The 13,043-nt window shown below is 50.2% G+C and overlaps 1 protein-coding gene across 5 annotated transcripts in view; it reads right to left on the minus strand.

The window, feature by feature from the left end:
• SGIP1 (SH3GL interacting endocytic adaptor 1) overlaps positions 1-13,043 on the minus strand; it is a 54,109-nt gene that overhangs the window by 23,777 nt on the left and 17,289 nt on the right. For all 5 annotated transcript variants that reach the window (XM_034064141.1, XM_034064139.1, XM_034064137.1 and 2 more), the window contains exons 3-11: positions 10,121-10,184; positions 7,670-7,694; positions 6,155-6,211; positions 5,877-5,931; positions 4,998-5,173; positions 2,288-2,299; positions 1,448-1,459; positions 650-674; positions 207-258 (exon numbers count right to left, since the gene is read on the minus strand). In XM_034064141.1, coding sequence (XP_033920032.1) covers positions 207-258; positions 650-674; positions 1,448-1,459; positions 2,288-2,299; positions 4,998-5,173; positions 5,877-5,931; positions 6,155-6,211; positions 7,670-7,694; positions 10,121-10,184 — 478 coding nt within the window. The remainder of the gene's footprint in view (positions 1-206; positions 259-649; positions 675-1,447; positions 1,460-2,287; positions 2,300-4,997; positions 5,174-5,876; positions 5,932-6,154; positions 6,212-7,669; positions 7,695-10,120; positions 10,185-13,043) is intronic.

Genomic DNA, 13,043 nt, shown 5'->3' on the forward strand with positions numbered 1-13,043 from the left:
GGAACGGGTCCCTGCCTGTGGCAGGGGTTGGAGCTGGAGGAGCTTTAAGGTCCCTTCCAACACAAACCAGTCTGGGATTCCGGATTTGGCCTGTTCTTCCCACTGAGCAATGCTGCAAACACGCAGCTGCCCACTGCAGTGTTTAAAGACCACATCAGGGCAATGTGCCTGTGCTGGATGCTGATCCCAATGGACTCTGCACTGACCTGGCAGGGTCTGGCGTTGGTGTGGAGCGCCGGGGCCGCGTGATCTCCTCATCTGCAGCACAGGATGGACAGTGCAGGGTTAGAGCTGTTCCACCACCTGCCCCCCAGCATCACCCCCAGCCCACCCGGACCCCATGTTGGTGTGAGGCTTACACCATGCACAGTATGTGTCCCATCCCCTGCCTGCTGTGGGGATCCTGGCAGGAAAAGGTCTGGGTTTTAAGTTGGATTTTGTTTCTGTAGAGAACTAGACCAGGTAGTTGCTTCTACAGGTACCTCAAGGATGTCCCCTATGGCCTTCTTCAAGGAAGGCATTTGGGTGCCATCATTTCTGCCAGAACCACTGTAAAGCAACCCTAACCCACTCCCTTATATTCCCCCTCCCCACAATGCCACCACCACACATATAACAACTATTTCTGAAGGCTGCAGAGCATACTTACTGGATAAATTCCTTTTAATCGTCCCCTGGAATTAGAAACAAACGAGGTAAGAGGGATGCACAGGGACACGGGTGCATGGCAGCTATCAGCCAAGGAGGGACACAGTGGGAGCAAAGCAGCCCAGCAGATGAAGCAGGAATTGCCTGTCTTGGGTGATATTTACTGTAGATGGCTGAGATATGCCTGGCTGCACATGTGTGTTGTGAAATCCCATTTGTTTCCAGCACACAGAGAGCATAAAAAACCCTTTGGAAAGGATTTTTAGCCATGAAGATTCATTACCTGGAAGTGCTGCATTCCAAGTCATCCTGACTGCCAGGGGCTTACAGGGGTCACTTACAGCATCACCCCATGGTGATGGCATAAACCCTGAATCTTATGTTTCATGGCTGTAGATTGATCTAAATAATGCATTTTTAGCAATCTAAATCCTCCCTTTTTCCATACAACACACATGGGCTTGTGCACAGCAAAAACCACCCCCACCTGGACCATGGGAATGGGGCTTCGTGGCAGAGGAGGGAGTAGGATGGGCAGTGAGCATCCGCAAGCATCATCCACAGGAGGATTGCAAGGATGCAGGTCAAGCCACAGAGGATGCCCATCACTGGGGACCACTTTGCAGTGGCGACAGTGACAAGGTCCTACCATCACCTGGGTCACACAACAGCATCTAAAGGCACCAGCACCCGCTCCCCTTCCCCTGCGCTCACCACGTAACCCCAGCACAGACTCAGCCCCCACAGCCCCCCCCATGCTGGAGCAGCAGGGGCAGGAGCAGCGAGCACGGGTGCTTACCGGGCTGCGCCGCTGCGGTCAGCAGGAAGGAAGAGAGAAGAGACACCTGGTCAGAGAGCAACAGGTCAGCACCCCGAGGCCCCGCACCCATCACACCCTCACCATGGCCTCACAGAGCACAGTGCATGGGGGCTCCTCCTCCACGCAGCTCCCAGCACCCACCAGTGGGAGCAAACCCCTTGCCGGTGGGTCCCTGTAGCCATGGGGCATAAGGCAGCGGGAGAGCAGCATCCAGAGAGACCCCTGAGGAACCCAAACCCTGTGAAACAACTGAATGTCCCCAATTTGGGCTTAGAATGACTGGAAGCCCAGTCCTCCCAAGGAAGCCATCACCACTGCGTACAGCAGCACTGCAGAGGTCATGGACCACTGATGGAGTTTTCTGCCTTCTCACATCTTTTGATGTGCAAGGATGCACATAAAACATGCCCAGGTAAAGCTGTGCCCTCAGGCACCTTGTCCAACATGTGCCTCACCCACTACAGGGTGAAACTACACAGGGTTTGACGTGTGGGTTGGCACCTTGACATGGGTTAATGGTGGCCTTGGCAGTGCTGGGGAGCGGTTAGACTTTGTGATCTTAAAGGTCTTTTCCAAGCTGGTTGATTCCCTGGTTCTGTACACCCCCAGACTAAGCACAGCCAAAGCCAGCCTAGCTCCATAGTAAAGTGCTCCAAGTTAAATCAAGGGAGAAGGAAAACAAACAGCACGCCTTCCAAACCAGTAGGATTTGTTATTTGCATTTCACATTTCACTCTAGAGACATGCAAAATAGGGAGCGTGCAAACCAGAGAAGATTGTGTTAAGAAGCTATGAGAGATAAAAAACTGTATTTCTTACCGGACTTCTCCTCTAAAAGAATGCAGAAAAGGAAGAAAACAAATGAAAAATGAGAATATAAGAGATTTTCTATAAAGGGATAACAGAGAAGTAAAAGATTTGTATTATGAAGGATATTTGAAGGATTCACATGCTTTGTCATTAACAGGCCTCATTAGCTATAGACTGGAAGGGTCATGTATGAGGAAAGACAAAAGGACAGGAAAGAGACCTGAAGGTGCTGGGCCATTGCTGGTATGGTACGTGGCAAGGTGCAGGTTGTCCCATCACTTGCACGTGCTAGGAATGAGACCCAAGCTACTGGGCTTCAGATGGAGGATGCAGCCAACACCAGTTTACAAAAGCATCTCCAGTTTCCTGCTTGTCTTCAAGCTGAGGCACCATAGCTTACATCCCAAAGGGATGGGGAGGACAGTGGCTATGGACACAGCATCCCACTGCTCTCGTGCAGAAGAGGGTGATGCACAGGACGGATGTGGTGCTGGAGCACGGCTTTGCAGGTGGTTTTGAAGAGGAGACAAGCCCAGGACACGGGCATGGACTCAGACAGCAAAGCAAGGAACTCCCCCTTGGATGCAAAAGTCCTTCAGCCAGCTCCTGCCCAGGCACTGGTGCTTTCCCAGGCAGCAGGGCCAGTGCTGCTTGCCAGGATCCGGTGTACTGGGGAGCAGCACTGCTCACCTCTCCATCTGCGCCCTTTGGCTCTGTGCGATGGGATTTGGATCCCAACACAGGGAAGCAGCACTGTTCCTTCTGTCCAGCCTGGCACAGGGCTTTTCCCTGAGACCTTCAGGCTGAGCAGAGTCTGCACTGTTTTACAGGGAGGCACCAGCTCCAGCCCCAGGCTCTGTTTACTGCTAGAGACAGCATCACTTTATATGCACAGACTGGTTCGACTGGGAGGGAGCTTAAAGCTCCTCCAGCTCCAACCCCTGCCACAGGCAGGGACACCTTCCACTGGAGCAGCTTGCTCCAAGCCCCTGTGTCCAACCTGGCCTTGAACACTGCCAGGGATGGGGCAGCCACAGCTTCTCTGGGCACCCTGTGCCAGCGCCTCAGCACCCTCACAGGGAAGAGCTTCTGCCTAAGAGCTCAGCTCAGTCTCCCCTGTTCTGGCAGGTTCAAGCCATTCCCCTTGGCCTGTCCCTACAGGCCCTTGTCCCAAGCCCCTCTCCAGGTTCCCTGCAGCCCCTTTAGGCACTGGAGCTGCTCTCAGGTCTCCCCTTCAGGAGCCTTCTCTTGTCCAGGCTGCCCCAGCCCAGCTCTCTCAGCCTGGCTCCAGAGCAGAGCTGCTCCAGCCCTCACAGCAGCTCCATGGCTTCCTCTGCACTCGTTCCAATGCTCCACATCCATATTTTTGCCTAGGTTCTCCAGAACCCCGACACCCCCGGCTGCAGCACAGCATCAAGGAGCAGCTACTCCCACCTCTGCAGTGGCTGTGGCAGACACCAGCTACACCCAGGGGCCAGTGAGCGCCCTGTAGTGATGGGGCAGCAAACCCCACAGGCAGGCGCCTGAAATAACAGCAACGAGGGGAGGAGAATGCACCAAGACTTGACCCCTTTTGTAGGTTCTTAGTACTTTCCCTATCCCATTTTTAATGTGTTGCACTATTTCCTCTCTCCTTACAAAACCACACTGTTTCATACACTATATACATATACATGTGTGTACCAGACTGCTGGGGCCATCACTTTGCAAAACCAAAATCAGCTTGGTTTCACAATAAGAAAATCCATGGATGTTTCCTCAATCAAAATTATCCACCTTTTAGGCACATAATTGCAGCCTCCAAAACTCCCCCCCATCCTTTCTGCTGCATTTTGAGCTTGGGTTTTTTCCTCTTTTTGTCTTTTTGTGCTTCCCAAAGCAGCCAACTGCAGTTTCTGACCCCTAAACCTCTCTGGTCACAGCACCAAAAGCATGCAGGAGTGCACATTGCTAGAAGGGACAAACATCAGGGGAAGCAGAGATGTGCCGGGGGCACTCAGATGCTCTCATTAAACTCGGCCACGTCGCATTGGTTTGGAAAGAAGAAATAAAACACATTCATTTGATTTCATCTTTGCTTCAGGTTTGAGATTCATTCACACTTCAGATACACGCTATTTATAAATCACAGAAAGCTTCATCTGAAAAGACACTAAAGCCCACACTGAAGCCCACTGAAAGGGAAAAATCGAATCTTTTCACAGCTGAACAGATTGGGATGAGATGACAGAAATCTTGACAAGTCTTAGGGAAACCAGAGGGTGATGGTATTTATACCATGTATATACAACGAGAGGTGACCTTTCCTTCCAGGAACCCCACAGTCACCCCTGGGGTGAGAAATTTCCCTCTAACACCCATAGTGGTGGTGTGGAAAGCCCTGGGAACGAGGGCAAGGTTGATCCAATTTATGTCCTGGATGATGGTCACATTGAAAGATACGGGGAAAAATAAGGGAATAGTATATTCCAATCTCAGTTGCCTTGTTTTATGAGCAGGAAAAAGGATTTTTAAGACATTTGAACTGGAAACATCATTGCAATACATCTGAGCTCTACCTGCAGTCACATTATTAGTTCCGTATAGACTAGACCTTATAAATAAGTACATAAAGAGAAACTCATCCGTCCTAAGGAAGAGCTTCCTGGTCGCTTGGGATGAGCCCTGAGGAGCACAACTGCTTTTGTAACCCAGGAAAGAGAGAAACATGAGGACTCACCACGGGGGATGGAGAAAGTGCAATGTTGCCTATTGATGCCTTCAGCTCGTCCACCGTGGCCGCGCTCTTCAGGATGTCTTTAGCTTGCAAAGGCTTGATCTTGATGTTGAACTTCTTGTGCGCCTCCTCTTCCTCTTCGGATTCACTCGAGGAGTAGAAGTGCTTTCCTTTGGTAGGTAGAGCACAGTTAAAGAAGGTTTCCTCCTGCTGTGGGGGCAGAGCCTTGGCTTTCAAAGGCTCCAGCATCCCTGAGGAGTGGGAGTGAGGGGCTCCCAAAATGCTTATCCCAAACTCCCATGGATGGAATTAGTGTGGAGGTAACAAATCCTCCTGCAGTGCCTGCCACTGCTGTGATGTTGCAGTGCTTTATCCATATGCAGGAACTGATGCTCACAGTGATAAAGCCAGCCCTGGTTTAGTCCAGCAGTGATGTGCATCAGTGCCGGCATTCCTGGACCATGCACAGGCTCTGGCCTTGAACATTGCATGTGCACCCAGCACAGTTGGGATAGGACTTCACGTTCCCCATGTGACGCCCTGCTGGGATGCTCCTGGCACTGCTCATCACACCTCATCATCTCATGGCAGTGGATCAAAGGCAATTAAAATCACCCTCTGCTCTACTGCCTCAGGTAATTCCCTGTGGGATCCAGTCAGAGCTGTGGAATGACAGCTCAAAAGGGAAGCAAAAAGGGGGAAAGAAATGAGCATAGAATCACAGACTGGCTGCTTTCTTCTTGACCCCATTAGGCACTGGAAACTGCTCTAAGGTCTCCCAGAGCTCTTCTTTAGGCATGATAATAACAATAACAACTATGTCAGTGGCCTGCTCATCTTACAGTTGGTAACCCAAGAGGCAAAGCCAGCCATAAAGGATATAGCCTGGTTCCTCCGGTCGGATGCTGTATCCTTCCTCATCGAGCTCAGGTGAGTTCTGAATAGGGCACAAAAACAAAACCAAAATAAAGAATTGGGAATGCTAATTCCATTCCTGGAAAGCTGGAGCAGCTCTTTCCTCCTGCAGGAAGAGATGCCCATCACAGCTCTCTGCAGCCTAACCCCATTCAAGAATCACAAGGCAGCATGTGAGCACAGCCCAGGTCCCACTGGGAGCTGTGTGGATGCTGGATGGAGGGGAGGCTCCTTGGAGCACTTACGTATCTGTCCCAGTCGATCTCCGCATAGAATCCATTCGGGGCTCCATTTGCTTTCTTCTGCAAGACATTGGAAAGGAAAATGTCCATGTTTTAAGTCAAGGAAACAAGAGTAGAGCATCTCTTATACGTGTGCATTGACACAGCTGGGATGGCAGTGAGCTGCTCTGCACATGCACATCAGCCATACACAACAGCACTTCCCACTTCTGGAATGTCTTCCACACCAGAGGGGTAAAAAGGCTTTTGTTGAACACTCATTAAGTAAACTTAATTTAAGAGGGGAGAACTTAAGAAGGGAGAATTTAAGAGGGGAGAAACTTAAGAGGGGGGAACTTAAGCAAGAGGCAAAATGACCATTTCTCTATGTGCTGGGATTCTGTGATTTGCTCTTGGCCACTCTGGTGGCTGCAGTGAACACATGCTGTAGGAAGAGAGCTTACATTAAATGTCTCTGTCCTCCAATTCCCCTGCCCCAAATACATTCAGTGGCTTCCTTATACCCCCAAAATTGCATTTCTCCATCTTTGCGCTTGCTGGAGCACTGGAGACCTTTCCTGCCTGCACTGAGCTCAGACAGCAAACCTCATGGAACAGCAAGAACATGAGCCTGACTGGGGGGCATCTGAGCTCACCCGAGGTCCCTTCACCCAACCCTGCAAGGACAGGCTGCCCACAGCACTGCTGCTGGGGGAGGAGGCAGCTCTGGGCTGCCCCTTGCATGTTATTTGTGTATTACTGTGAACAGAGCCTTGGTTCCAGCCCTACCTGAGCTGCAGACTCCTTTTGAAGCCCTATTTCTTAACCAGTGGCTCATGGACACAGGGCGAGCCCACAGCCATGGATCTGGGGTCAGATGTGGAAGAAAATCCAAACCAAAGATTTGATACCCCTGTTTTTGTTTGGCTTTGTCACCCCAGCATCACTCCCCTTGCTGAGCTGTCTCATTGTTTTAAGGTAAGCTTCTAACACCTAAATTTGCTCAAGAAATGACAACCAACACAGTCGCGGTCTGAACCCAACACTTACCAAACTGATACCTAATGGCAAAAGAAGATGTGGTCCTTCCACTACCCGGGTCTAGCAGGGCCATTTCTAACACCATAAATCAAAGCAGCAATAATCAAAATAACAAAACTGGGTCTCTCCTTGTTTTCAGTTTAATATAAAACCTAAAACCAGACACTGGAAGCAGCTGCTCTGGCAACATCCCCTTAACTCATCCATCCCACAGCAAATCTGACCCAAGCCAATTAGCAAGAGTGGAAACGGGGATATGGAGCCAGGGGGGTTTAGCCGGACACATGCTCCCTCTGCTCAAGGCTCTCTCAGGTGTTTGTTGTTATTTTCTCTCTGTTAAACCTGCAGAAATCCCGGGATGTGCCATTAAACAGCTCCTTACCAAGACGTATTTTCTACATGAAACCGAAATGAAGAGATGGTTTGCAAAGTGCTGATGGGGGAATTAAGGAGCCATAGCAGGAGGGAAAAGCAGGATGAGGTCCATGCAATACTTACAATGCCATCCCTGTCTGGTGACCCTCTGTAAAGAACAGAAAGAAGCAGAGTGTTAGCTCCCAATTAACTTGTGGAGATGGTTTTAATTATGAAGCGATCAGCAAATCTGAATTACCTGCCACGTGCTCTATCTGAAACCCACACAGAGGTCTCAGTGCTGCTGATCTCATGTTATCAGGTGACAAACGCTATATTTATTCCTAAAGTGCTCCTGCTGATGATCCCACTCTACTGCTGAGGAGCTGGGTTGGCTCCTCCTTGCACTCATACCACAGCCATAGCCCTATGCTGTGTGCACATCCTATTGCAGAAGGCACTAAAAATGACATACAGAGTGAGTCAGAGGTTTTATTCTGGCAGCAGCACAGTCACTGCTCTTGAATGGATTTGAAAACTGAGGAGATCCTTGGGATCCTAATCCCCAGCTACTGACGGGATTTAGACCCTGATCATGGCAGGCAGCGTGTCCGGCTCAGCAGCCACCTTCAGACACTGTCCAAGGATGCTAAGTTGGTTAGTGAAAGCACAAATATGCTCATGAAAAACAAGCGGCTCCTCCACCTCTCCCATGTGCCCCACTCTGATGCATTGCCACAGATCTGCCAGCAGTTAACATCTGGCTCAGGGCACCACAGAAACCCTGCTGGGTTCTGCTGCCCATCCAGCTCCAGTTTGAGAGGATGACACCTTTCATGGAACATCTCCAGTTCACAGGTGTCTGCCTCCCGTCTCTCTTATCTCATATTTAACCTCTTTGCACAAAGATCTATGAAATTCTTTGGAAGCAGCAAAGAATTCTTTGGAAGTAGCACAGATCTGCTCTGCTTCTGTATATACCCCACACTGCATGAGCTCCAGGGATGTCACCTCCTGCTTGTATCCCAGCTAGAATGGCTATGGAGACCCTTGACCGACGGAGGGAAGGGGTGGAAAGTCTTTTCCCATTGCACAGCAAATCCAGCCCATTCCAGAACCCAGACAGCAGCTCTGGACATCCCACACCATGGTGCCCACCATCAGATCCATGGCAAGGGGGTGACCAGAGGGTCTGTCCAAGCCTCTCACTGCACCTCCCAGCCCCATACCAGCTGCCGATGTGGGATTTGGAGAGCACTCAAAGCCACTTGGGGTGATGACCGGGATGTGACCCTGTGCTGTGCTAATCACTGCTGCCTGCTAATTGCAAGTGTCTCCTCCACAGTAGCCTTTGTGCGAACTCGTTGCCATCACGAAAGCTCCATGATTCATTTATCATCTCCATATGCTCCCACCTTCCCCCCCTCTAGGAAGAGCCGGCTGCTGCGAGCAAGCATGGAAATCACAGCACTGGCTGAAGGCAGGACCTATACCTGGCTCCATTGATTTTCCCTGGGCAGAAGAGGAGGATGCAGAGTAGCCTGATTGCTGCCTAGCCTCCTGATCAATTATAAATGATGCCATACAAGGAGTTCCCGGCTGTCCTACAGCCTGCTTGGGGATGGACAGCCACCATTCCTGGTGACAAGCCAGCAGGACAATGGCTTAGTGCTGCACAGCCCTCTTTTGGGATGTTCTCCATAGAATAGAATGAACAAGGTTGGAAAAGACCTGTAAGATCATCGAGCTGTACCCTGTATTTTCAGGCCCCATTTTGCCGTGGGCAGAGCCCTGCAGGTGCTGATGCAACCAGGCTGACTGTGGTGCCAGGAGCATGGCTAGGGCTGTGGTGGCTGCCCCTTTGCAGAGGAAACCTCACCAAGCACCAGTGACATGGAAAACAGCTGAGGAAAACAACTCTGAACAAAATAAAATCGAACCCCCACAGGAATTATGTTGTGCAAGGCGTTAAATACCTGTATGATGATGGAGAGGGAGCAGGGCTCCTCACTGCCTTTCCCCCTCTCCTTTGCCACACTGCTCTCTGATATATACCCCAAAACACATCAGTGGCAGCCAAGAGCTGGGCTCAGCTCCCTGTCAGCAGCTCTGCACCCAGATGTGAGGAGACCCCTGCCAGGTGTTCCTCCAGGGAGCAAAAGCACCTCCCACATCAAAGCCAAAGGAGCCCCACACACCCTCAATCATCCTGAGCCTGCCCCAACCACAGCTCTTCACCACCCCCTCAATGCCTGGGCAGGCATCTGCTTAAATGGAATTTGCATCTAAAAAGACCTCAGCAGACAGAGCTTGGGCAGGGATTAATCTGCTGAAACTCCCAGAGGAGCAATTTCCTCCTGATCACTGCTGTCACCATCAATTGCAAACAGGTGGAGAGCCGCATGGCACAGAGGAAATACCTGATCTGCTGTCCACTGTGTGCAAGGGGAACAGCTTAAATGTATTTGTTATTCCAAGGCTTGATCCAAGGATGATGAATGCCTGTGGTGCACCGACTTCCTTCCTGTCCTGGCACCCTGGCATCAGCTTCTCCCCATTATCACTGTGCATTAATGTGGTTTATAGCTCACTTACGTGGAATCGGTATCCTTTTCTTTCTTCCGTATACCAAAGGCCTTCCTTGTACGTTTTTTCAATCCTGTGGATAGAAGGGATATAAATAAGAGTGCAGTATTGACACCACCCTTTACAGAAATCCTCCAAAAGTCTCCTTACCCCTTTGTCAGCTGTAATTTATAACTACGGTTAAAATAGAAAGACCCAAACCCAAGAGCCACCAGCAGGACTTCGCACCAGTTTCTACAGTTGTTTATGCCTTGTATTTGCCCGCTTAACACTCATTAACCTGCTCTCAGCATGTGTGACTACATATTTCACAGCTAATATTTCCAAGCTTACTGTCTTACTGATGCGTATGGGGAGTGATGCACAGTGGGGAAACCTCTTTTTGGTGCAAAACACATACAGTTTAAACCATGAGGCTGGTTGTTCTGCACTGATTCTTGATCTGCACAGCGCTTAAAATGATGCCTGGTGCCAACGATGCTGGAACCAGCTTGGAACCCATCAGGGCCATCACCACACTGCTTAAAGAATGAATGGAGGAGAGTTGGTTTCTGAGATTTTCTCCCTCTTTTCCATCCTCAGAGCTATCCAGAACAGGGATTTTAATGGCTGCTTGCAGCAAGGACTCCAAGGAAGGGATCTGGAGCATTTTTAGCACATTTCACTTGGCTGGTTTTCACACAGATGATGTTCCAGCTGTGGCTGGAAGCTGCTCTCGTGTGGGACACTGCTGGACATGCTCATCATGAATCTCTGCCAGGAGCATGACAGCAATTAATGTAGGTCACAGCTTAATTTAGGGATTCTGGTAGCCACAGGAGCCAATATAAACCACAGTTCTTGAGTCTAGAACAGCTATTTCTGGCCTCTTTTCCTTTCAGATCTCCTAGGAGTTGTGCCTTGGTCTGGAAGCCACCCAAATGTGCTGTGACGTGGGCTAGACACTGCTGCAAGGGTGCAGCAGGGCTGTTGGGAGGTAAATGCAGTGCTTGCACTGATGCAATGAGCTGGCCTGTATCAAACGGCCAGAGCAAGGGTGCAGGGACCACAGCAGGTCCCTTCCATGAAGCCTCCTGGAAAGCAGAGTCAAGCATCACAAGGCAAAGAGGGACCATCACTAACCACAGCCCACAGGGATGCAAGGGAGGAGGAGCAGGGTTGGCAGCATCCACCCTGTCCTGCAGCCTCCTTGCTGGGTGCCCAACCAGCTCTGCAGGGACTCAGCCATGGGTGCCTGCACACAGCAAAGAAACAGCTACAAGGTGAGTCTGCAGGAAGGTGAACACGCTGCCATTGTGAGCCCTGTACAGATGCCTGTACCAACCTGCTGCTGCACACCTTCCTCTCCCCAGTGTGATGTGCAACAGCTTTCAAAGGTGAAAGCAAGGGTCGGTGGCACAAATAGGATTGCCAGGACTGAGACACAGCTAACAACCAATACACTGCTGTGCTCTGTTACACCAGAAGCACACAGCTGTACTAGTGCTAAAACCTGCTTTGCTATAACCACTGACTAGGCTTCGATGAGAAAACCTCAAACTTCAACCTCAAGCAATGTGCTGAAAGAGCCAAATCTCCTGTGGCTCCCCTGAAACGGGCTCTGAATACCCCAGGAACATGGGAGCACTTGCCCTAGGATCTGTGTGCCCTGGCAGAGTTCATTTATAGAATCCCAAACTGGTTTGTGTGGGAAGGGAGCTTAAAGCTCCCCCAGTCCCAACCCCTGCCATGGGCAGGGACCCCTTCCACTGGAGCAGCTGCTCCAAGCCCCTGTGTCCAACCTGGCCTTGAACACTGCCAGGGATGGGGCAGCCACAGCTTCTCTGGGCACCCTGTGCCAGCGCCTCAGCACTCTCACAGGGAAGAGCTTCTGTCTAAGAGCTCAGCTCAGTCTCCCCTGTTCTGGCAGGTTCAAGCCATTCCCCTTGGCCTGTCCCTGCTTCCTCTCATGATGCTGCTGGAGGACACTGGGTTTCTTTGGTCTGGCTCCTGCTTTGAACCTGCCATTGAATTTAAATTACTTATTGTTTTTCCAAGGAACATCCCACTTTTCTGAGCACTGGCACAAGCAACAAGCACTGCAAACACAAGCTTACTGCAGCGCATCATTAAACACTGGGTTTAAATATTACCAAAACACATGAGATGCTCCATGCTTTCAATACCCCATGGCTGGGTGGTTTTGGGGCCAACACTAGGACCAAACAAGCCAGGGCAGGACCAGGAGATGTCTGCTGTTCACTTCCGTTCTCTGCCCAAGGGTCAGGGATGAAGGAATCCCTTATGGGATCCCACACAGCCCATCCTATGGGATCCATATGCCCCCATATGCTGAACCCCATGGGCTCATCCTGCAACCTTACATGGACTCTGTTTTTACTACATAGTGCTGCTCAGCATTCTTTGTGTTTCTTTGAGACTCAAGCGAGTTATTAATAACCAAGAAAGGTTTCCATTCATCTCACCCCCTGGAATAACTTCATCCTCCAAACTCAAAGTAGAACAGGGAGGGCCAAAACCCCCAGAAATGAGTTGTTGTTTAGACTTACGTGAAGCAGCACCAATTTGGCTGAATCTTGTAACAAAGCCGTCTGCTCAGTTACACAACAGGCTCACCATCTGCTTCACATGGGAGATGACTGAGCAAAACATGGGCAAAGTGGCTGGCCCTTCCAAGGTACAACAGCTTCACACGCTGCAATTGGTCCTCATCAAGCCAAACGGCTTCAAGTGCTCTTACTCAAAGCCTCAGAGTAGCCACAAGCCAAAGCTGAACTAATCATTGTGTGCCAGGGCTCTCATTTCAAATACCAATGGCTGTCCAAATTTGGGAGCATTATGTATCTTTTATTTACTATTACTCTTTCTTTTCCTGGTATAGCTAATAACTGGCATCTGAGAAACAGGAATCAGTATTTAACACTATGAAGCT

This window comes from Melopsittacus undulatus, chromosome 6 (genome assembly GCF_012275295.1).
Source record: "Melopsittacus undulatus isolate bMelUnd1 chromosome 6, bMelUnd1.mat.Z, whole genome shotgun sequence".
Taxonomy (NCBI): Eukaryota; Metazoa; Chordata; class Aves; order Psittaciformes; family Psittaculidae; genus Melopsittacus; species Melopsittacus undulatus.